This window comes from Strongylocentrotus purpuratus, unplaced genomic scaffold (assembly GCF_000002235.5).
Source record: "Strongylocentrotus purpuratus isolate Spur 01 unplaced genomic scaffold, Spur_5.0 spur5_scaffold_6, whole genome shotgun sequence".
In the NCBI taxonomy this organism is placed as follows: Eukaryota; Metazoa; Echinodermata; class Echinoidea; order Camarodonta; family Strongylocentrotidae; genus Strongylocentrotus; species Strongylocentrotus purpuratus.
The window spans coordinates 1,833,427-1,856,262 of record NW_022145612.1 but is presented as its reverse complement, the minus strand read 5'-3'; the positions used below and the strand labels follow the sequence as shown (position 1 = coordinate 1,856,262).

General features: G+C 35.1%; 2 protein-coding genes across 3 annotated transcripts; one reads left to right on the top strand and one right to left on the bottom strand.

Moving 5' to 3' along the window:
• Nucleotides 1-3,101: 3,101 nt before the first annotated feature.
• LOC578138 (protein lifeguard 2) lies at nt 3,102-14,087 on the bottom strand. The gene is made up of 10 exons (XM_030973235.1): nt 13,988-14,087; nt 13,625-13,701; nt 11,137-11,215; nt 10,439-10,492; nt 9,842-9,932; nt 8,915-8,998; nt 7,284-7,325; nt 6,706-6,795; nt 5,959-6,006; nt 3,102-3,418 (listed from the first exon to the last, which is right to left on the bottom strand). Exons 2-10 carry the CDS (start codon nt 13,683-13,685, stop codon nt 3,272-3,274), a joined length of 696 nt encoding a protein of 231 aa, XP_030829095.1. The 5' UTR covers nt 13,686-13,701; nt 13,988-14,087; the 3' UTR covers nt 3,102-3,271.
• A 2,654-nt stretch (nt 14,088-16,741) lies between these two features.
• LOC578087 (dnaJ homolog subfamily C member 9) lies at nt 16,742-22,734 on the top strand. Of its 2 annotated transcripts, none has more exons than XM_030973523.1 (5): nt 16,742-16,991; nt 17,365-17,517; nt 18,356-18,472; nt 19,771-19,982; nt 20,814-22,734. In XM_030973523.1, exons 1-5 carry the CDS (start codon nt 16,901-16,903, stop codon nt 21,027-21,029), a joined length of 789 nt encoding a protein of 262 aa, XP_030829383.1. In that variant the 5' UTR covers nt 16,742-16,900; the 3' UTR covers nt 21,030-22,734. The 2 variants fall into 2 exon arrangements, with proteins under 2 accessions (XP_030829383.1, XP_030829384.1); XM_030973524.1 differs by lacking the exon at nt 16,742-16,991 and adding an exon at nt 17,026-17,209.
• Nucleotides 22,735-22,836: the final 102 nt, after the last annotated feature.

Sequence of the window (22,836 nt, the reverse complement as noted above, 5' to 3'; positions counted from 1 at the left end):
TATTGACTCTGGTGGTAAATTTGAAATTCTGTTCAATTTATGTTTTGGTTAATTGGAGGGTATTTGTATTGGCTAGAGGTTGGCTAGTGTGGACAAAGGAAATTTGAACAATTTCTTGTCCAATTCAAGCTGATGATGGTGGTGATGATGATCAGGAGGATAGAAATGATGATACTGATGATAATGGTGAAGATGATGATGAAGAAGAAGAGAAGGATGCTGAAGATAGTGATTGATGATGGTAATGACAGTGAGGATGATGATTATAATGATGGCGATGATGATGATGATTAAAATAATGATAAAGATGGTGAAGATGATGATTATTATGATGGTGAGGATGATGATAATGGTGAGGATGATGATTACAATGATAATAATGTTGGTGAGGCTGATGATTACAATGATAATAATGTTGGTGAGGATGATGATTATAATGATGATAATGATGGTGAAGATGATGATTATAATGATAATAATGTTGGTGAGGATGATGATTATAATGATGATAATGATGGTGAAGATGATGATTATAACAGACCTGCCAACCAGTACGATTTAGTCGTATTTAGTACGATTTTTAGAAGCAAATACGACAGTACGATTTTCCTTAATAAAATACGATTTTCAACACACAAAAAAAAACGATTTTTTTTTTTTTTTTTTTTTTTTTTTTTTTTTTAAATATTTTTTTTAATTAATATTTTGTGTGTGCGTCCGCCATTTTCAATGGCAAAATGTCCATTCTGTCCTGTAAAGTATCCTACAAGCATCTCACATTGGCAATTTGGGGATGTTCATTGGTTCATCGAACACACCAGTCGTGACGAAATAATGCATATTCAACCAATGATCAATACACAAAAATCTTCCTGTAGGTAGAAACTGTAAGAGGCATTGATCCGCATAACAATCCATGTTTATTTTCAAGAATACAACTTTTGTCAGTAAAATACAACTTTTGACACTAAAGAATACAGTTTTTGAACTCCAGAGGTTGGCAGGTCTGTTATAATGATAATAATGGTGAGGATGATGATTATAATAATGGTGAGGATGATGATTGTAATGATGATAATGTCGGTGAGGATGATGATTACAATGATGATAATGATGGTGATGATAATGATTATAATGATAATAATGGTGAGGCTGATGATTATAATGATGACGATGATGGTGATGTGGTAGTGGCGAAGGTGTTGGTAGAGGTAAGGAAGTGTTGATAGATGTGATAGTACCAGTATTGATAGTTTTGGGCTTTGACAAGAGTACAATCTGATCTCATTTTAATTTCTGCAAGTTTGTAAATCATTTAATGTCCACCGTCCAGATTTGTTCAGATTCAGCTTGCTTCCAATAAAATTTCCATGAAATTATCCAGTCATTTTTCAACTCGGATCTTTACATAATAATGTTGGTCATCATGTCACATCATGTGACATTTTAAACCTATGAAACATATCAATTCCATACAGAAATGAATATTCTTGTTAACAAATAGTTGTAACAGAAAATACCTTTCATAGATAATGTTTATAATAGTCACTACCATAAATTATCTTCCCTCCTAAACAAAATTAGGAGTGAGTACTAAAATGTGTATCCTTTTTCAATAAGTGCATCATAAGTACACAACTAGATATGTCTTTAAAATTGACACACATCATTCTGAATACTCATATAGCCAGTACAAAGAAAATTAGGAGGAAAATAACTCCATTTCATTTACATCATTCGAAAACATGATATTTTATTAAAATGTTTTAGATTTCAGGTGTAAAGGCAAGAACATTATAATTACATTATCAATTCTATCTAAAAAATGAAAGTTTCAATCGAATAATTGGCCAGAAATGCTAGGCGAATTAAATAATGCTACAGTGCGCAACCTTTAGAAGTGACATAAATTCAATTTTATTACCAATATGCCTAAACCATATATAAGAAACATGCGATAATTCTTTATTCAGAAAGAAATTTTTTATTTTGAACGTTGTTTACGAAGTATAAATATGATTTATTTCATATCGCACATTGTGCATTTACCGACCTCTAAATAAATAACATCGTTTCATTGAGTTTCATGAATTTTTTTTTGTGTGTGCACTTTTCTTTGGAATATGATTATAATCACGAGGTTTTTCATTTTTGTCTTTGTATCCGCGTCCTTTTGTGTCACAATACCAATAACAATATAAAAACTGATATCCGTTATCCACAAACATAATTATACACAACTACATACACAAATCAAATCAAATCAAACTAATACCAAAACATACAATTAAACAATCACTAAAACACCGTAGATATAGTACAAACGTTTGTAAATAATTTCAATGAAACCTCACAGGATTTTCAAATCGACTGTATCCATTTCTCTCTAGATCTTATCAATTTACTCTCTAGCAACTCGATTAATGTTCAGTCAACATTTCAAATGGCAGAGAAGTAAAAACATTTTCAAAATGGTAGATTAACACTTGACCTTATACATAATGTATTCAACCTTTTATAATGTTTAAAGACTTGAGTTTTTAGAGTGTTTGTATACCTATAGGAATATATGTATAAATATATGTGGAGATCCAAGGCTGCGCCATATTATGTTACCGACTACATCAAATATTTCAGAGTGTGTTGAAGCCATAAAGACGTTAACTCACAGACGTATTAAACCTGATGATTATTAAGTTGATAATCAAACAATACCTAGGACCACACCCTGTGATGAGACCAAATGTCAAGAAGAGTGATAATGGCGATGTTGATTAGGTTTCATGATACTGTATACCAGGGACACAAAACAGTCAGATACTTTAACCCCTAAATCTCTTATGAAAAGCGCTATATAAGTAAAAGTTATTACTATTATTAACAGTGCCAACAGTTTACAGAAACACATACTATACCGTAACTACAACTCAGTGAGACAAATTTAATCAAGTTTCTCTCATTCTCTTTCATTGATTTTCTTGATATATAAAAGGATCCCATTCCATGAGCCTATTTCGAATTTCATTGTAAATATCTTATCGTGGTCTAACTATATTATGTACGAGAGGTTCATTATTGGCTAAACTGCATGCACTAAAGTCACACCGCTAAACCGACTCCAAACCGATAAACTCTAAGTAAGTAATGTCATTTTGTTTCGGCCTACTGTCGGTACATGTCTGCTCCTTGGTGTGACTGATGTATTAAACATAATCAAATATGGATGCAAAGATTAATATCAATTCCACTCATATGATTTTTGTTTATTTATTTATCTACTGCCAAAGAGTCGAAGAAGAAGGAGGAAAAGGTTGATGATATCAAGATAAAGGTTGAGTGCCGCAAAGATGTATTCCTCTGGTGATATGGAATACCGGTGCTTGCCGCCGAGCAAAAGTTGAGTGTCGAATACAATGTACTGTCAGGGAGAAATGTAATCATAAATTACACTGATGTACTGTAAAGAATGTGGCAACTCGTTAAACATGTTTATATTTCTCCATTGAACTCTTTGAATATTTTGTTTATTCATTACGCTACAGAGTTATGACCATGGATTGACTGATGGTGCTAATTATCCAATTCAATTCCTATTGAATCCTTGCTACTAATTTGAATGTCTTTCCTTCATAATTATACACCTGTGTTTGTAGTCAATGTCAGGACTAGATATAGCCTATCTTGTGACTTTACAAAACGTTTTGAAGCAGTAAAATGCGTTTAATTAGGCCTTCTGCATAATGTTCAATACCTATATGATAACAGATTAAAATAAAACTGTATTTCTAAAATGCAATAGGTTGTATAATTTCTGATGCGGACTTGGGTACCTATGCAGTAGACATGACGTCATATGAGTCCGTAAACCCGACCCTGGGGAGGGGGGGGGGGGTAATAGTGTGTTTGGTTGGATGGGGTTATTTGCTTTGTGTTACAACTGATTTCATTTTTGTTTTCATCGATCGTATAACTATGTAATGAAAATGTTTTGAATTCATGTCAAGGAAAAGCAACTGCATTTTATTTCTAAGATTGATTTGTATTGTTTGGAATCAATACAAAAAATATTGAAAAAAAATAAAAATGATCACGTTAAGATTAGAAAAGGAAAACTTGAAAACCCTATAGATTTGTATCTTGTAACCTTTAAAAACAGCGCAAAACCCAATGTCTGGTTTAAATTTGAGCAGAATATCTGTAAAAATATTTAGTCATAGCTTTTGAAATTTAATTCTCGATTATTATAGGTTTTCCCGCCAAACTTCATAAACTTAGCACCCAAATTAACGTTACGTTCATTCAATTTCGTGCGAAATCGAATGACTATGTAGATCAACATTCAAAAAGCTAATTGCGTCATTCAATTTGATTTAGGGCGCGTTCATGCTTGATGTTGACGGCCAGAATCAGGCATCTGTTACGCGTTTAGTTTAAAACACGATTGCGTTCATGCTCACTTTTGTAGAATCACCGAAAAACGGCGTAAACTCACAAAAAGATGCGTTTACAATTTGTAAACGCGTTTAAATGGGGTCAACGCACTGACCTCTAGTGGGTCTACGTAGCATGCGCACACAGGTTTGCGAATCCAGCTGAAGGCCACCCAAGGAGAATTGCCTGGAGAAGTGAGCATGAACAGTGCACCGTGGAACTGCGATTACGATGAGCGTTTACGATGAGCGTTACAAATCGCTCATTCTGCCTTCACAATCAAGCATGAACGCGCCCTTAGTAGCATGCGATTTCATACTCTTGCCACAGAGACGTGCAAAATGAGCATTCAATTTAGAAAAGCGTGCAAAGAGCATTCAAATTCGCGCCGGACAGACGGTGGTATGTCTTCATGCATTCAATTTCATGATTAGGCATACATAATTATGTGACATTTGTGCATTGCTTTTCATTTGATGTTAATTTGTCACTTAATATACTTTTGTTTGAATAGTTTTATGCAAAGTTTACTTGGAGGAATGACATGCGTATTCGTTCTGTCATTGCACAGGTAACTGTCCCCGGAGAAGGTGCACAATTTGTGACTTCTCTTCTAAGCACAAGCTATATATAAACAGATCTTGTAGGTAGAGTTCAGGTTTAATAGACATGGACATGACGGAAACAAAATACAATGATGAATAAAGAAAAAGATGTTAAATGAAAAGAAAGAAAGATCCCTACTCAATCAAGATTAATCAAAACAAGCATTTTAAAAATAACCCCTAAAGCAGTTATAATGAAAAATATGAAGATATGAATAAAGAAATGTTTCAACAAAAATAAAGAATGTCGAAAGAAAGAGAAAACATAAAATGCATATATATAAATATATCAGACAAATAAGAAGATTGTATAATGTGAAATCATGTCAGAAAAGATAATAGAGAAAAAAAATAAACAAATGAACATGAAATACTGACTATCCGAATGAACATCCAGCCTCATACTTTGATTATATGAGGTCTAATTTTAATTTGAATGACCCTATTGCGAAAGAGGTTGCCCATAGACGAATGTGAAACCGCAATTCGCCAAAGTATTCACCTCCCACTCAACATTGGCGAAATTAAATGACCCTTACGCATTTCCAAACTGACTGAACCAAGCTTTAATTTGAATGTGCATCTTTAGAAAATTCGGTGACTCGAAACGAAATTGAATGCAACAAGTTTAAAAATGTAACAGGGGAGCAACGAGTGGAGAAAATTTGCTCGAACATGAATGCACGTTAATGAAATTGACTGCTGCTTTAACGAAATTGGCCGGGAAAACCTATATTCTTTTTTTTAAAGCATTTATTTTCGTATGAAAAGTCAAAAAGATTGCTCAGTTTTCGCTTCATATATACACAGTAAATAATACATTCTCCTTTTTATGACTTTAACGTGTTCTCCGACGCTTACATAAAGTTCTGTTATATAATCGTTTATTACTACGGGATAGAAAAACAGATATTGTACTTACCGCGCTGAATATAAATGCTCCAAATGCACAATAGAATGTGTACAGAAACTAAAAACAAAGTGAATAGGTGAAGAAATAAATAAATTGTAATCCTTAGTAATAATGATGATATGGAAATCCCGTGGAAATCATATCCTAATTTATAGATATAAAACTCATACACAGTAATACAAAAAAAAAAAAAATAATTTGCCAAATACTTTACAACAGCAGCATTATAGCCCCAATTCTGGCTATCTCGAAAATATTTGTGACATTATCCTGCGACCATAATTTCCCATACTTTGCTCCCCCCTCCTCGAAACTGAATTTACTGATAATGAATTTTTTAAAAAAATCACTACACTTTTGTCTCTTTTTATAGTGGTTATATTTAAAGGGGTATGGCCCATGCACCCCCTCCCTTTTTGTTGTACTGAGCGAGGCGGGAAGATTCGCCGGCAATTCGCTCGAAGATGTCGTTGACGAAGCTGTTCATTGTTTAAAACCAATTTGCAAACCCTAAGTACACCCATATTGCCCTTTCACAGTGTTTTTACTTTTATTGAGACCCTCCTTTTTTTACAAAATTTCGATCGACCTCTGGTAACCTGCCCAGGCCCACACTCTCTTGTAACACAAGAGCCATACGTCAAGTACACAACCAAAGATGCCCCCTTGGCAGTGTAGTTTTTTTCTTCAGAAAACATTCCCCTTTTACAAAAGTTATTGAGAGTTTTCCTAATTATTATAGTGAATCTTTCTTACGTCAGATCGGAAGATCGCAGCAAAGAATCCGAACATTAGAAGACTGATCAACAGCACGTACAGAAGACCAGCCATTAACGTGAAATCAATCTGATGAAAAGAGAATTACATTAAAATGTCAAAACTTATTGAAAGGTCAAACATAAAATCAAATAAATAGACACACAGACAGATAGAAAGATAGTTAGATAAATAACTAATTAACTAAATAAATAAAAAAAACAGATAAATGAATAAATAAATAGAAATGAATAAATAGTAAGCAAATAAACAAATAAATAACTAAATGAATATATAAACGAGTAAGTAAATAAATAAATTAATTAATTAAATAACAAATAATAGTGAACAGAAGAGGTATGGAACATGATTACTTCAGTTGTACACGAATGCATATAATGTTATATTAGTATATGGAAACAACAACAATTAACAACAACGACGACAATGACGACGACGAACCACAACAACAATAACAACATCATTAATAAAACAAAACAAAACAAAAAAAGTAGTATGGAGTAATATCATAAATTCGTGTAAGCCAATGTGGTAATGTTGAGGTCATACTGTCCTACCTTTGTTTGGAATGCGAACAGAGTCAGTGCAAGTGTGATGAGCTGTCAAAGAAAAACATATACAAGATTAAAACAAAAACAACACCATCAATTAAAAATCGTCGTGTGTACTTACACGACGAGACGTTAATTGTGTTTTATTTTCTTCTCCTAAAAGTGCAATCCAACCCGTGTTATAACTTCATTGGTAATGAAGCAGAAAAATAAGAGAAATGGAATGGCGAAAGTCTGAAATAAATTGGACCAATAACAAGGGAGTTATGAATGTTTGAAATATGAGATCATGAAATTCATGCCAATCCGAGTTAAAATTGCAATTTTGTCAGTGGACTTTGACGTTGTCATGGGACAACTCTCCCGGTTGTCATGTACAAAATCATTATAAATTTATCTCTTTCTTCGAAGTGCTATTAGGGCACAACTCAAAATGCATTATGGGTAACATATTATTAAAGGTCCTCAATAGAGAAAAGAATAATACGTTTTTAAAATGTATATTCTAATCATTTTGTGTGTTGAAACAAATTGGGAAGTAGTCCGGCACGTCGCCACATGGACTTAACCGATTCAGTAAATTAAAAGCACCCATACGTATATTACAACTTTAAAAATTCCTAACTTTCTTATTTTTTGTCCGATATAATACAAACTTTCATCAGTCTGCTTCTCTTATTGTTCTGCTTTCTCTTAGAGTAGTTGCCTGTTAAAGGGCCAATGACATCGAAATACAAGTGTATTCATGTTGGTGTGCAGTCCTGCATACATCTCATAATTTGATATGTAAACTTCTGAATTTGTTTCATAGAATTGTAAATATTTTTTGAAATATTTGTTTTTCAAACTTGCTAAGCTCAACCCGAAAAACCTCCAGATCTCATTCCCCTTGTGACATCATCTGTCAGTCATCAATGAGCTAATTTGAGGAAGTTGCATGTAACTTTGCCAAAGTTGACCACCTGTTACAATACCACAAACAATAGCAACATATAAGTTGCTATGTCAGACATGTCAGACTAAACAAATATTCTAGAATAGACAATGGTATGTAATTTCCCCCAGCTTAGCACACGTTCATAATAGAATTGCATGCTTCCATACATAATTATGTACAATACATTATCATTGCATTTGTCTTCCTGGTGATGCTACAGTATGTCTGACATAGCAACTTGTATGTTGCTATTGTATTACGTATAGTAACAGGTGGTCGACTTCGGACATTTTTTTTTTGTCCCAAAAATTTGAAAATTGGCAGATCGATATTTCGTTTCGTTGGGGGGGGGGGGGGGTTAAGGTCAGCTTTTTGGGGTCACCCATTACCACAATTTTGTTTTAAATGTTTAATTTTTTAAAAAATTGAGGGGGGGGGGTTCCTCCAAAACACACACATAAAAAAGTTTGAGGGGGTTCAACCCCCCCCCCCCCCTGCGTATGCGCCTGAGTAGGCCTATATATTTTTGTTATTCTATATGATATTCGCCATCGATTTGTGTAAAATTTTAGTACGTTCCTGTGAAAAACTGTATTATGTACCTGAACAAATGGACAAATAAAATAACCTGTGAAAAAAGAACTTTGACCTATTCTCACGTTTGTTGCTTCCTAAGAACATTTAGGTGTATAATACTTACGGCTGTAATGCCGATGGCCAAGAGAACTTCTGTACCATCATAGTAGGTACAGGTCAGTCCAAGTAACACTCCTTCACATATCGTCTGGAAAAGAAAACAAAAAAAGGGAAGATAATAATAATAACGTTTTATTTATCCAGGGTAGCCACTTCAGTTATGAAACTGCTCTTCCAGCGCGCCCTGCATAACATAACATGTTATTACTACCCTTCTCCACACTAATATGCTGAGCGCCTAGCTAGAAGGCAGAAGGTGCCATTGTTATAAGTCTCATGACTCGGCCGGGGTTCGAACCCACGACCTCCCGTTCATGAGGCGGGCGCTCTAACCACTGAGCCACCATGCCCGGTTTAAACAAAGATGAACAAAAGAACACCAAAAAGAAAGATACCAAGAAGAAAAGAATGAAAAGAAAGAATAGAAAAAGTGTGGCAACAAGTTATAGATTAATAACATGCCGAAGGACGTATACTAAGTAAAGTATAGCAGAGACTAAACCCCGTATTTTGTGGTCGACCCCACCCCTCTTTCCTGCATTCTATGGCACAAATTAATACTATAAGGCTACTTGAAATAAAATCAGGACCTTCAAAATTTGGGATGGGGTTCGCGCCTGTCCTTCCCTAAGTTATTATGGACTATAGGTCCGTCATTATTTGTCATAGCTTTATAATCTACAAAATAGACAAAGAGAGAAAATAAGGTGTATAAGTCTGCTATGTCGTTTCTTATTAAACACATGTGTTATAAGTGGAAAGTCTACTGTAACTTCTTGGTGTGCCCAAGAGGGAAACTAACATCGATTGTATATTATCTTTATGACATGAACTTAATGATTAAACTTAATTCAATGAAATTTAGGTTATCCTTGGTCTATACATTCCAGTGCTCATTCTTTTTTTCTTCAAATAATCAAAGTATACTTACAAATAGCATGAGACAGATGATGTTGATCGGAGAGCGTCTCCGCAGATCAGGGGTACATGCCAGAACAAAGATGAAGACGAAGGTCAGAGCACTACCAGTGAAGATAGGAAATATTTTGATATTTTAATTAACATTATCTGGTCATCGTAGTGATCAGAGTGTATGTATTTATAATTATATTAATTGAATGTGGAATACATAAACCTTGAATCATAGTAATCAATAACAAGAAATACTATTCTGTAAAGCATTAATATTTATTACGTAAATGAAAAGTGATCCTATACTTAAAAGCTATGCTTGTTGCGAGTAGGTTCACTGAATTATAAACATAAAGCACAAAAACCAGATTAAGTATACACTAGAATGTGAAAAAATATAAATAAAACAAAATACAAATTGTTACGACTAAAAGTTGAGGAGAGAGATATAGAGAGGGGGGCGAGATAGAAAAAGGATAGATACATGGATAAATAGTAAGTGTATAGATAGGCGGGTAGATGGAGAGAGAGAGAGAGAGAGAGAGAGAGAGAGAAAGAGAGAGAGAGAGAGAGAGAGAGAAGTATAACCTGTATAATGTCAAATTCATGTACTTACAAAGCAGTCCAAAATATCCAGTAATTTTGCTGAGCGTATTCCTTGACCTCGTCACTGTACAGGGGGGGGGGGGGGGGATTTAATGACAATACCACAGTAATGTGTGAAATTAAAACTTAAGTTTGTTGATTATATCACTAATAATTTGTGTTGTTTTAGTTTACTTTATTTTAGTTAAGATAGTTAAGATATTGATAGTAATACATGTATGTACAGCGCCATGAGCGTCAGAGCCTGGCGGATACCGGCGCTATATAAATATCCATAATTATTAAAAACGGGCAGACGATATTTTATATAAAAATATGCGGTACATAAAAGTGTAAATGTAATGTCAACAAATCTTCTAACTGTGATATAAGTACATCTCCTAAATATACTGCATGTATATTATGTAAGTATTCAGGGAGTTAAAATGACAAATGGTAGAATCATTAATTAATCAGTATTATGATCAAATTGATACATCATTACTCTCCATAGTCTAGTTGCAGACCAACACAATTATTATCACCATCGTTATAATATGCTGCCGTTTGGTAAAGCATTTTTACTGTTGTTATTTCTATCATCAACCTATTTAGCACGATTTATCACCATAATGTTTAATAAATAATGTCGTAATATGCATCTTTTTTTTCTGGGGGGGGGGGTGCTGTTCTTGGTTTTTCTACAAATTAAACATTCAAAAAGCTTACACTAAGATAAATATGCACATTATTCCAATTGTGACGGCCAGTTGCAGAGTCAGTATTGCATAGACTTTCTTGATGAAGGCTATAATCACGATCAGAAAAAGGAACGAAAGAAATATGATATCATAATTATTAGCAAATATGAAAACACAAAATAAAAACATCTCTATTTCCTATGGCCCGTGTTCTAATTCAGCATGTTGAAGAGTGAAACCCAACGTGATGACAATCTTGATATAAAATAATGCATAGTGGCTAATTGACTAGACTAGACTAGACTCGCCTTTTTAAACCTGGCATCGGATTTAGATTATTTGTAGAATAGTGTTGTTGATATAATTATTTGGAACAAGTGCCCATACAGATATCAAAATTTTGTTTGAAAATTGATTAATTTACATTCAATTACTCAGCGATATAGGTGAGATAATCAGGAACGCTTCCAGAAGAATAACAGGGAGGGGAGGGGGGCTTGGGGTTCTTGTCATCATTTTATATATGACTTTGGTCTTTTTGGGGGAGGCTCAACGAAACTAGGAGTCAAACATAAAATTATGATTTAGAGGTTTTGGAGAATACTTTATATTATTTCTATTACTAAACACTGTTGCAAATCACTACCGAACGGACAGTGTCCGGTAATTCAACAACGTAATTCATAACACTGTATTCCATGATTATCAATAAATTACAAAGTGCTTGAAGCCGAAGTACAATGTGCATGCATTTTGATAATAAGAATGCTATTTCAATCACATTAAATGACCCGTATTTTCAACAGCATATACATCTTATTATGTCGACTGACTTCTTTAAAGCCCCTTTCTGGTGTTGGGAGCCCAAAATTCACCAACAATTTGATGGCAAAATTTCACCTCAATAATTGTATCTTAATGTAAAAGAAGATGTCATTTAAGACACATTTCTGCAAAGTTTTCCTCCAAAAATGTGTTTTGAAGACAAATATTAATAAAGAATACATAATTTGGGTTTTCTATTGTACGAAAAAAGAAAAAAAAATTGTATTCTATCATCAACATTCGACTTCAAGCACGTTTGTTTTGAAGGTCCTTGCAGAAACGTGTCTTAAACATACTATGTCCCTTTTACAGCCAACATCAAATTCTGTAGAACTCTGCAGGAATTATGAATATGTCATGTACGTAATATCTGTGAAATTTAAACATTAGAAGTGTCCTTGTATTCAAATTATACAAGGAAACCCGTTTACCTTCTATCACTGTCAGACACTATTGAGTGACTTACTGACATTTGTTTTTCTTTGGTAATGACATACATAATAGCTATCACAGGTGCATGAGCATTAATATTTTGTCTTCATCAATAACCAACTTCTTGTAATGCCCAAAATTAAACTGATTACATCTTTGTGCAGCACAAAACATACGACCATTCGGTGAAAGGGTCTGAACATCAGACTATTACTTAGGTGATTGCAATCACTTAAGTCGATTCGACAACTAATGATCGTTATTTTCCCACTGAAAGCCATTTTCAAGCCCGTTCGTTCTGAGGCTGGTAAGTTCTAAATTAGTATTGTCTTTCAAATGCCGTTGGAATTTAACCTTTACATTTTTGGGCCTGCAAATGGGACATAGTACCTTTACTTTAAATGACATCCTCTTTCACATTATGATACAATTAAGTGAAATTTTGCCATCAAATTATTGGGGCTCCCACCACTTTAGAGACATAGAGACAAGTCAGTCACGTTATCATCAACGAGACCGACACCTGATCGACAATCTCATAGACCGGAGAAGCGCGTTGGTTATCTGTCGGTCTGATGGCTGCATGTGGTGTGACAGGGATATTGGCCATTACATCAGACACCCCCCTTTTTAAGATTGCGAGGTTACCATTCTGTTTTCAAGAATACATGCATATCGTCATTGGCTTGAATTTGGCGAAATTATTTCTAACAAAAAGTTAGGATGGGGTAAGATGGTTGAATTCCGGCCATGATTAGAAAGAGAAGGGCATTATCAAAATAATATCCCCACAATTTACTTGCCCTACGTATATGCAGCCAAAACTCAGATAGCCTTCTTTCTTGCTTCATGCTTTTCAGAGAAATTTCGAGGACATAATACGTATGCACCCAAGACATATAACATATATTTCCACCACGTTTTCGTATTTCCGCCCTTGGGTCTTATAAAAAAGCAAATGTTGACCAATTACTGTTTCAAAATAATAACAAGAACTTATTTTTGTCCATGCATTAGACCACGCATTAGCATCATTTCAACTTATTAAACATGTGTTTTTTTAGATTTTTAAATACAGACAAATTTAAGGGGAATTAATGAGTGTTATGTTTGGAACCGACTAAAATAAAGAACTGACAAAATTAAAATTCACAAGCCTATATTGGCGAATATACCAATAAAACATGACTTGTGTCGTGTATTTAAGGAGGTCCCTAAATCTATGGCTATAAGTAGATACGAGGGTTGTTTTATCTTACCGTGCCGTATCTCCTTCTCCACAAAATCAAAGTTGCCTTCTCCATAGTCGGAATCAGCCATGTTTACTTCGAATTAGCTGGTGGAGGAAAAACAAAAAACATGTTATTTGGCTTTCTAGGTCTATTTTACGTATGCATTTTAGTTGTCGTAACCTTATTTAGGGGATACGAGATAATGAATAATCATTATGAAAAATAGTTAATGTGTTATTTATCACGCAAAGATATCCAGATGTAGGTCTAAAGAACAAACTGCACGAAATTAATAACAAAATGATAATATTCAATTTTCAAGTTATAGAGTCTATATATATATATTTTAAAATCATTAATATAACGATATAGAAATACTTTTGAACTTACATAAACGCAGTATCCTAAAAGGCCAGCACCACGTTGTTTCACTACAGTCTTGTATAAAGATAATAGCAATCATACCCAAAGTGCTTAAAATCCAACCATACGTATTCTCCACTAAAAACCGCGCCCGGTTAGTAAGGGCTATCTTTCGCAAACACGTCATGAGATTTATCATTAACCAAATCTAACTTGAGATACAAAGTCCTCCTTTAACATGTATAATAATGAATATCATGTACAAGGTGCACTGTATGCGAGGGTGCGGCGAGTGTATGTTTTCGAACCATTTTTTACTTTCATCCCGATTGATATAAAGCATGACAGCCTCGACATGATCTGATTAATTCCTTAACCAAAAGCCTAATAATAATTATCATTTTCATGATTACGGTTTCACTGAATACAACCCGCTTCTTTCCTACGTGATAAAACAAAGTGCTTTTAGTTAAACATTAACTAGTCAAACATTCCGGATGAACCATGGACATAATTTAGAGATGAACTTGACACAGTTAAAAAAAAACGCATAGAATAAGCTTGTTTAAGAGGGTTTAGAATTTTTAACTATTGCAAGGAGGGAGAATTAAGCAATTGTGTTTTTCTTAAGGGGGCCTTTTTTAAATGCATTTTTAAAAGAAACCAATCAAAGCCAAGCATTTACAGAAACCTTAATCAGAAAATATCAAAGATAAATGGTCCGTCAGTTCTTGTACTGCTAGGTCTAATAATTATGAGCAGATGTTTGACGAAACCAAGTTCATATACAGTGAGAAGCAGTGGCGTAATGAGCACGAACTTGTTTGGGGGCAGAAAACAAATCCGCATCATCACCAGGTGGATATTGACGATAACGGTCAAAATGTTGGCCTACAAACTACATTTTAGCTATGGCGTATTATCTACCCACTATATACTTGATTCCTTATAATGATGTTCTTCACACTTTGACCAATGAGATGATAAGTTAATATCCCATCCATTATCCAGGGGCGGCGGAGCGTCTTATAAAGTGTGTGTGTGTGTGGGGAGGGGGCACCAACATAAAAGGGTACCTACAAAGGGAAACCTCAAAGTGAAAATATACCATTTTTAGACATTTAGACATCGTTATTACATTATCACAGGCTGCATTATCAGGGATGATTTCAATGTTTGTTTATCTCTTTACGTTGTCCAAGATACTGCTCAAGCATCATACTTGCAGTTGGATAGGATGAATGTATATGTGAGGTCGTAGTGCGAAAAACTACATCTTATAATTAAAAGAGGAAAAACACAATTCTGATGGGGTTTTTAAGCACAATCTAATCATGAAAGACTAAAAAGATATTTAAAACGAAATACAAATGATTGAGCTATGGGCGAAATTAATGGGAAAAAAAATGCTCTCAGTTGCTTTTAATTATGAGCACATTTTGAGGTCTAAGGAAAAAGGGGCACTAATGAGAACGGAAAAGGGGGCACTTATTTCAAAGGGGAATTAGGGGCAATTATCAGAAGGAAAATGGCACTAATTAGGAAGGATAAGGGGGCACATGTCAAAAGAACAGGGGCCGTCAGAGATAAACAGGGGCACTTATTACAAAATAAAAGAGGGCATCTCTCAAATTTGATTAAGGGCAGTTACCGAAGATTTAAAGGGGCACTTATAAGAAGAAAAAGGGGCACTCGTCGAAATAGAAGGGACACCTCTCAGATTTGAAAAGAGGCAAATATAAGAGGTGGATGGGCACTTATCAGAGGTAGTAAGGGGCACTTCTTGTACCTGAAAAGGGGCACTTACCCGAGATAAATAGGGGTAATTGTGAGAATAAAAAGGGGCACTTAGTACAAAGGAAATTGGCACTTGACGTAATAGAGGTATTTATCAGAGGTGTGAGTAGGAGCATTTATGAGAAGGGGAGGTGGCTTTAATTTTTAAAAGGGGCATTTATCAGAAGGAAAAAGGGTAGTTATTAGAAAGAAAGAGGGGCGTGTCAAAATAAAAAGGGGCACTTATCAGAGGTGACAAGGGGCACTCATCAAATATAAAAAGAGACACTTATCTGAAGAGGAAGGGGCACTTATTACAAAAGAAAAGGGCACTTGTTAAAGTAAAATGGACACCTCTCAGATTTGAATAGGGCAATTATCAGAGTTGGTATTAAAGAGGCACGTATTTGAATATGGAATAGACACATATAATTGAAATAAAAAAGAGGCGCACATCTAAAGTAAAAGGGGGCACCTTTTATATGTAAAAAGGGGCACTTTAGGGTTATTTGCCTGACTAAAAATTTGGGGTTTGTCATTTTCCAACAAACCTGGAATCATTATCTATAATATTATTATTACCATTATTATTGCTATTGTTATCATTATTATTATTTTCACTATTATTATTATTATTAGTAGTAGTAGTAGTAGTAGTAGTAGAAGTAGTAGTAGTAGTAGTAGTAGTCGTATCAGTAGTAGTAGTAGTAGTAGTAGTAGTAGTAGTAGTAGTAGTAGTAGTAGTAGTAGGAGTGGCGGATCAAGGGGGGCCGGGGGCCCGGCCCCCCCTTGAGAAAAAAAATCTAACCCCCCCCCCCCTGGCGCTCAGGGGGGGGGGGATGAGGTCACCTGTTTTGAAAACAAAATTGAGGGGCATTCGACCCCTCCCCCCCCCTCCCCCCTGCGTACGCGCCTGTGTGTATGCTTGTAGGCCGGAAACTTATGTTTAATACTCTTTTAAGCTCTCATGAATCCATTTCGTAACCAGGTTATCGTTTTCAAGAGGGAACGTGTTGTAGGTAGAAGCCAACCTCTAGTACAGCTTTCAGATGATAGAGGCATCCAGTTTATTGGCGCGCGCAATTCAAAGTGCGGGAGAATCATTTCCGGTTTTACTATTGAAACAGAATTTTGCCTCCACACTTCATACTACTTATTTTCAGTATGGCGCTCTTAGAAATGTGTGATCAGATGTTCGGAACAAGAATTCTTTATGACGTCTTAAAGATCTCAAAGGAAGCCTCAGCAAGTGAAGGTAAGATGGAAATAAACTAACGATTACGGTATCCATTCACGCGAAGTTAGACTTAAAGAAATATGAAATTGTCCCACATATTGAAATATATGTAAGTAAGACAGTAGTTTGCATTTGGTTATGTATGATTGGATGTTAACTGAAGATGAAGTTCACCATTATTTGAAATCAGTTGTAAAGCTATCTGTGAATCCATGTAAGTCTCAAGAGTGAGAAAAGTAAGAAAGTAATACTGTTGAGCTCTAATGCACTTTTGCACTGGGAGCCAAAGTCACAGTGTGATGACATTGTGACTGTCATTCACTCATTGATGTCGCATTGTCCTTGTTGCACAACAAGAGCTCACATTTCAAATCTCGTTTTCTCTTTACAGTGAAGAAAGCTTACTACAAACAATCATTGAAGGTCCATCCTGACCGGGCAGCTGAAGAGGATAAGGAAGATGCAACGGTCAAGTTCCAAACATTGTCCAGAGTCTACACTGTCCTTTCAGACAAAGCTAGGAGAAATCTTTATGATGAGACAGGTTGGGATCTGTATTATAATAATGATAGTAACATTTTAATAGTGCTTAATACTAATGTTTCTAAGTGCCTCAGCATTAGCAGAGCTAGTCTAATAAGGTACTCTGGAATTTGAGGAATTCCCTTCTACTGAGTACCCATTTACTACACCTGGCTGGGAGGACATTAATATTACTGTGGACTTGATTGCACAGTATGTGATCCGTTATGTTTTCTTATGCTAATAAGCCACTTCAGAGATGATATCTGTGCACTGGCAGATAAAGGGCATTTGTACAAATCTGTAAAACCTATTGAGACAATTGCTAGATACACGTTCTTGTCATCATTCTTCATTTATGCACCAGCAGTACATTCTATGATACAGATGGAACTTATGGATGTATTCTTTACAAGAGGGCAAACTTAGGGTATTCTTACTCCTCTTTGGCAGTGATTGTTAAAAAAATCAGAAAGTGGGACGTCTCCATGTGTAAAAAGATAAGATCTGTGGATATTTGAGGGTAATTTATACAATTGGTTTTGAAATTTGCATATGTGTGCACTCTAGTTTAGTACCATTAATCATATAAATTGGTATAGATGAGTCAAATATTTATATTGGCTCATTTTTATGTAGTAGTAGACTTGTTTAGCACAGGGGATAATTCTGCTACAAGTTCCACAAGCTATTTTGATGGTCCAAATGAATGATATTACCTTCCAGTTTCAACCCATTATAACTATAAAAAATGATGATCAAGTAGAAACATTACTGGGTGTCTTATCTATTGGTAGTGAGATGTGTTTAGGATTGATCATTTCCCATCATGCACTCAATTTGATTGACCTTTGTTTCAGGTGAGGTCGATGATGAGATAGATACCGACCAGCAGAAGGATTGGGATGCTTACTGGAGAATTCTCTTTAAGAAGGTCGAGGTGAAGGACATTCAAGAATTTAATGAGAAATACAGAGGTAAGTAAGATGTAGGCCCTAGTATTTTCTCTCTCTCTCTCTCTCTCTCTCTCTCTCTCTCTTCTCTCTCCCTCTCTCTCTTCTCTCTCCCTCTCTATCTCCCCCCATCTCTATCTCTCTCTCTCTCTCTCTCTGTTTTTATGTCTCTCTTTTCGCTACAATGTACCCCATTTACACAATTGAGATCAATACCAAATGGAAAACAGACCAAACATAAAAATGCATAATCTTAAATGGCCTAAAATCAATTGGTTTGGAAGCAGGGTGAAGTCGATTGGGCAGTGTGACTTTACACATGTGTAAGATTGTTGAAATAATTCAACTCGGCTCTTACTCGATTATGGTTGGTTACTCTTCCATCATAACGTCAAATGATATTGATAATAGCACATAACACTGAACGCCTCGTAGAATTTGTGGATATTGCCATTGTGGTTTTACTCTTTGCGGCTTTGGTTCACAATGCATTGCAACCCATACACCTGGGTCAATTTGTTCAAATGTAGAGTAGTGTGTTACCAACAGATGATGATGCTTTGCTTGTAGGGAAATAAAGAAATCATTATTGTGATATAGCATGGAAACCACCCAAACATGAACAGTTCAGTCAAATCAGAGACATCAATTGGAGGTATCCCTCTTACCGGTATATAAGAGAAACAGCTCAGATAATAGTGGTTATTTATGGTAGCTCCATAACCATGTTATTTACCTGCCTTTTCCTTATTATTGAAATACATTTTTGATAAGGCGTGAATGCAATAGTTTGTTTACAGGGTCGTAGGGTGGAAGCATCCATTAATTTGAATACATTCTTGAATGGGTCTATTTTGAATTGATGTTGATTATTTTATCTTCTAAGGCTGGTCACATAGCTACAATTTGACAACAATAGTGATAAAATCAGTCCATTCAGAAATGAACTGAATGCCTATTGGCTTAAATCGATGAGCACCATACATTTTCTAAGAATACTGACTCTATGATTATTATTAAAATCTGACCTAACAATAAACAGTCGGCTTCCAATCAAATAAAAAATCTTTTGTATCTCCATTCTTGTTGTGAAATGGTATCTTACCATGCAGTGCACCCATCTGTAAAATTAAATTAAATGTAATTTACCAGTTTATTGTAAAGTTATGATTGAAATGGATGAGATTAATTTTGGATTGATACATAACTTTTTATGTTACAGATCCCTGCTGTTATGTTTTATATGAAGTATGAGGATTTTGTATTAAACAAAATACTTGGTACTTAATTATTGAATCGCTTTGCTTTCTCGTACATTTCAGGTTCTGCAGAAGAACTAGATGACTTGAAAGCAGCATATGTGGAGTCTGAAGGTGACATGGATGAGATTCTGGATAATGTTATGTGCAGCACAGAGGAAGATGTGCCAAGGTTTACCAAGATCTTAAAGGGGCTCATTAAGGAAGGAGAGGTGCCCATGTTTGAAGCATTCGAGAAGGCCTCAAAGAAGAAACAGAAAGCTAGACAGAAAAGGGTAGGCTGAAAAAGCTTTTTTTGTGAAATAGGAAACCATTTATTCAATTTCTATGCACACACTGGCATAGAAAGGAGATAAAAGTAGCTGAGATTGATCTTACTTGTCAACTCAATTATCTTGGTGAAAGTCCAGTTTATTACGGATAGGCCTTTTAATAAACATGAAGTGTTTTTACAGGTCAAATATAGTTTAACTTATTAATGATAAATCATCCGATATCTTTTGGTAATAATTAATAACTATGGTACTGATACTCTATAATAACTGTGTTAGTGATTCATTTGACAAATAATGCATGCATTCAAGAGGTGGTCTTGCACAATATTGTTCAGGAGAGTCTTTAATCACATACATGAGAGTTCCCACAGTACTACTGCGGCAAGATAGAGAACTCAATCTATCCGCTTGACCAGGGTAAAACTGTATTTTTTTTTGGATATAGCTGATTGCTTATAACTTTGGGGCTGATTTCCAAAAGATATAATTCAGGGATGAGATTCCTCCGCCGATTTTGAAATTTCAAAACGGAAAAGAAAAAAGAAAACAAAATTAAATTGTCAGATTATCATTAATTGTACATCTAGCATTGACCTTACTACCTTAGCAGCATTTATCTCCCATCTGAACAATGTTATAGAGTCCATTTAAGCAAGATGGGGTAACAAATAGTTCTCAAATTTAGAATTTAAGTGCAAGGAAAACGTGTCCTTTTACGTAAATACAAGTTTTCTGAAGAAAGGGGGCATGGCTTATGACCTGTACCGTTTAACCTCCACACCATTCTCAAGTATAATGTGTATCCCTATATCTGTCTTCTCCTGCCTACAGGCAGCCCAGGAAGCTGAAGAAGCCAACGAGTTAGCTGAGGAGCTTGGGCTGAACGGCAGAGGGGCGTCCTCCACTGGAGATGGTGACGATGCTCTCAAGGCACTCATCTTAGGAAGGCAGAAGAGTCGAGAGCAGCAGATGGACGGTCTCTTTGCTAACCTAGAGGCTAAATACTGCCAACCTAAGAAAGGAAAGGGCAAGAAACAGAAGAGATAATGTTTCTAGGACGCTTGCTTTCTGCAGAAATGAACTATGATCGAACTTGGGGCCTATTAAGGTCTGGACTGTGTCTAGAATGTCATTCTTTAGTGTCACTCCACCCATGATATGTACTATCCTGTCTTGTTGTCTTGGTGTAAGAGATGCTTTGCCTCTAAGGTTTGTACCACATGCTACAGACTTCTAAAACTTAATATAAATGTCTTTAATTTGTTTGTGAAAACATGTAATATGTGTTTTCGACCGACAGCATTTTTGTAGTAAAGCTGCAAATAAATCAACTTATTTGTTTGAAAAAGATGTATGGGGGGGGGGGGGGGGTCCTTATGAGTCTGGTGTTTGTCTTGTAACTTCAGATGTTTTTTTTAGTTCAAATGATTTGTGCTTAAATGCAATGAAACCAACTCTGTATTTTTTCTCTCTCTCACTCTGTAAGGGTGTTGATATTTGTTGATTGATGTTATATGAAATATAATAACAGGTTTTTGTTGGCTTAATCATTCTGTGGCACTAAGTTTGAGGTATTTGCAACATTTCCAGTCATAAGATATTTATCTGTGATCATGGAGCATCACGATCAAATAATCCAATGTAGTGTGTTCTGTAGATTGAGTTCTGATTCTTGAAGTTACGTAGGTTTATTCCATTCAATAACTTATTTTGAATCGAAGCTAATCCCTTTTACATGAAGTCCCATGTCACAAAATACCAACCACAGTGAAGTGTGCCCATGGATAGTTTGGTAGCAGTTAGCAGGATGGGCCTGTACACTCCTAGTTGACTGTTGTATATTATGTGAACAAATTATGTCCTACCAATGGCAGAAGGATTTAGAACCTAAATGTTTAGTGTAAAAACTACTCTTTTGTGACCAAACCTAATATATAACTTTTGTACTTGTACTAATATCATACCGGTACACCTTTAGGTTCAAGAGAAGAGATTAAACTGTGTATGTCAAAGTGGATAGATTATCATGCATATTTTCGCTTGATTACAGCAACTGTATAGCTTTCTTGAATATAATTTTCCAAGTTTTGTTTGTGAATGTAGTGTGAATAAGCATGCTTGACTAGTTTACAGGGCTGCTGACAAAGCCTCTGGATTTTGAAACCTTTAGAAAATCAAACAGTTTGTTTCAAATTATGTTGTGTATTCTACTGAAGAAAAAAAAAAGAGTTTTGGGGTTTGTTGTTGTTATTAAACAATTTTAGCACATTTTTGTTGTCTTGATTGCTGAAATGTTGAAGCAAAGACTGAGCCAGAGACTTGTAAACTTGTGATATATAGTTATAGGTGCACCTTTAAGGATTAAAGAATGATCAGAGAGTGGAAGGAGAAGAAAGGGAAGAATATTTATATATAGCTTGTAAATCACTTTCTTCTAGTAATCCAAATTGAATCCGACGAAAATATTAATAAATTAAATATGAAAAATGAAAATGAGTCATTCAATGACTTCAGTTAATAATTATGTGTTGTGTATATTAATATTTATGTCACATGATTTTTTTGTGGATAAAATTGAGGCATTAGTTTAACTAGGGACTGACTATAAATGGCTACCAGATGATATTTGTTTATTGTAATTCTGTTCATTTTATGTATGCTTCAGAAGACTTGTAAGAAATCACCTTTTTCAAAGGATCTCCATACTATACTACAATGTGTAAAGCTAATAAACCACGTGAAGTATTCTGTATTTATTTTCTGATTGCCACTTTGTTCAATCTGTAGGGAAAGTGTGATGCCTGGCCAGATTCAGGGATGTCTGTAATTTCTTTTCTTTTCTTTCTTCACAGCT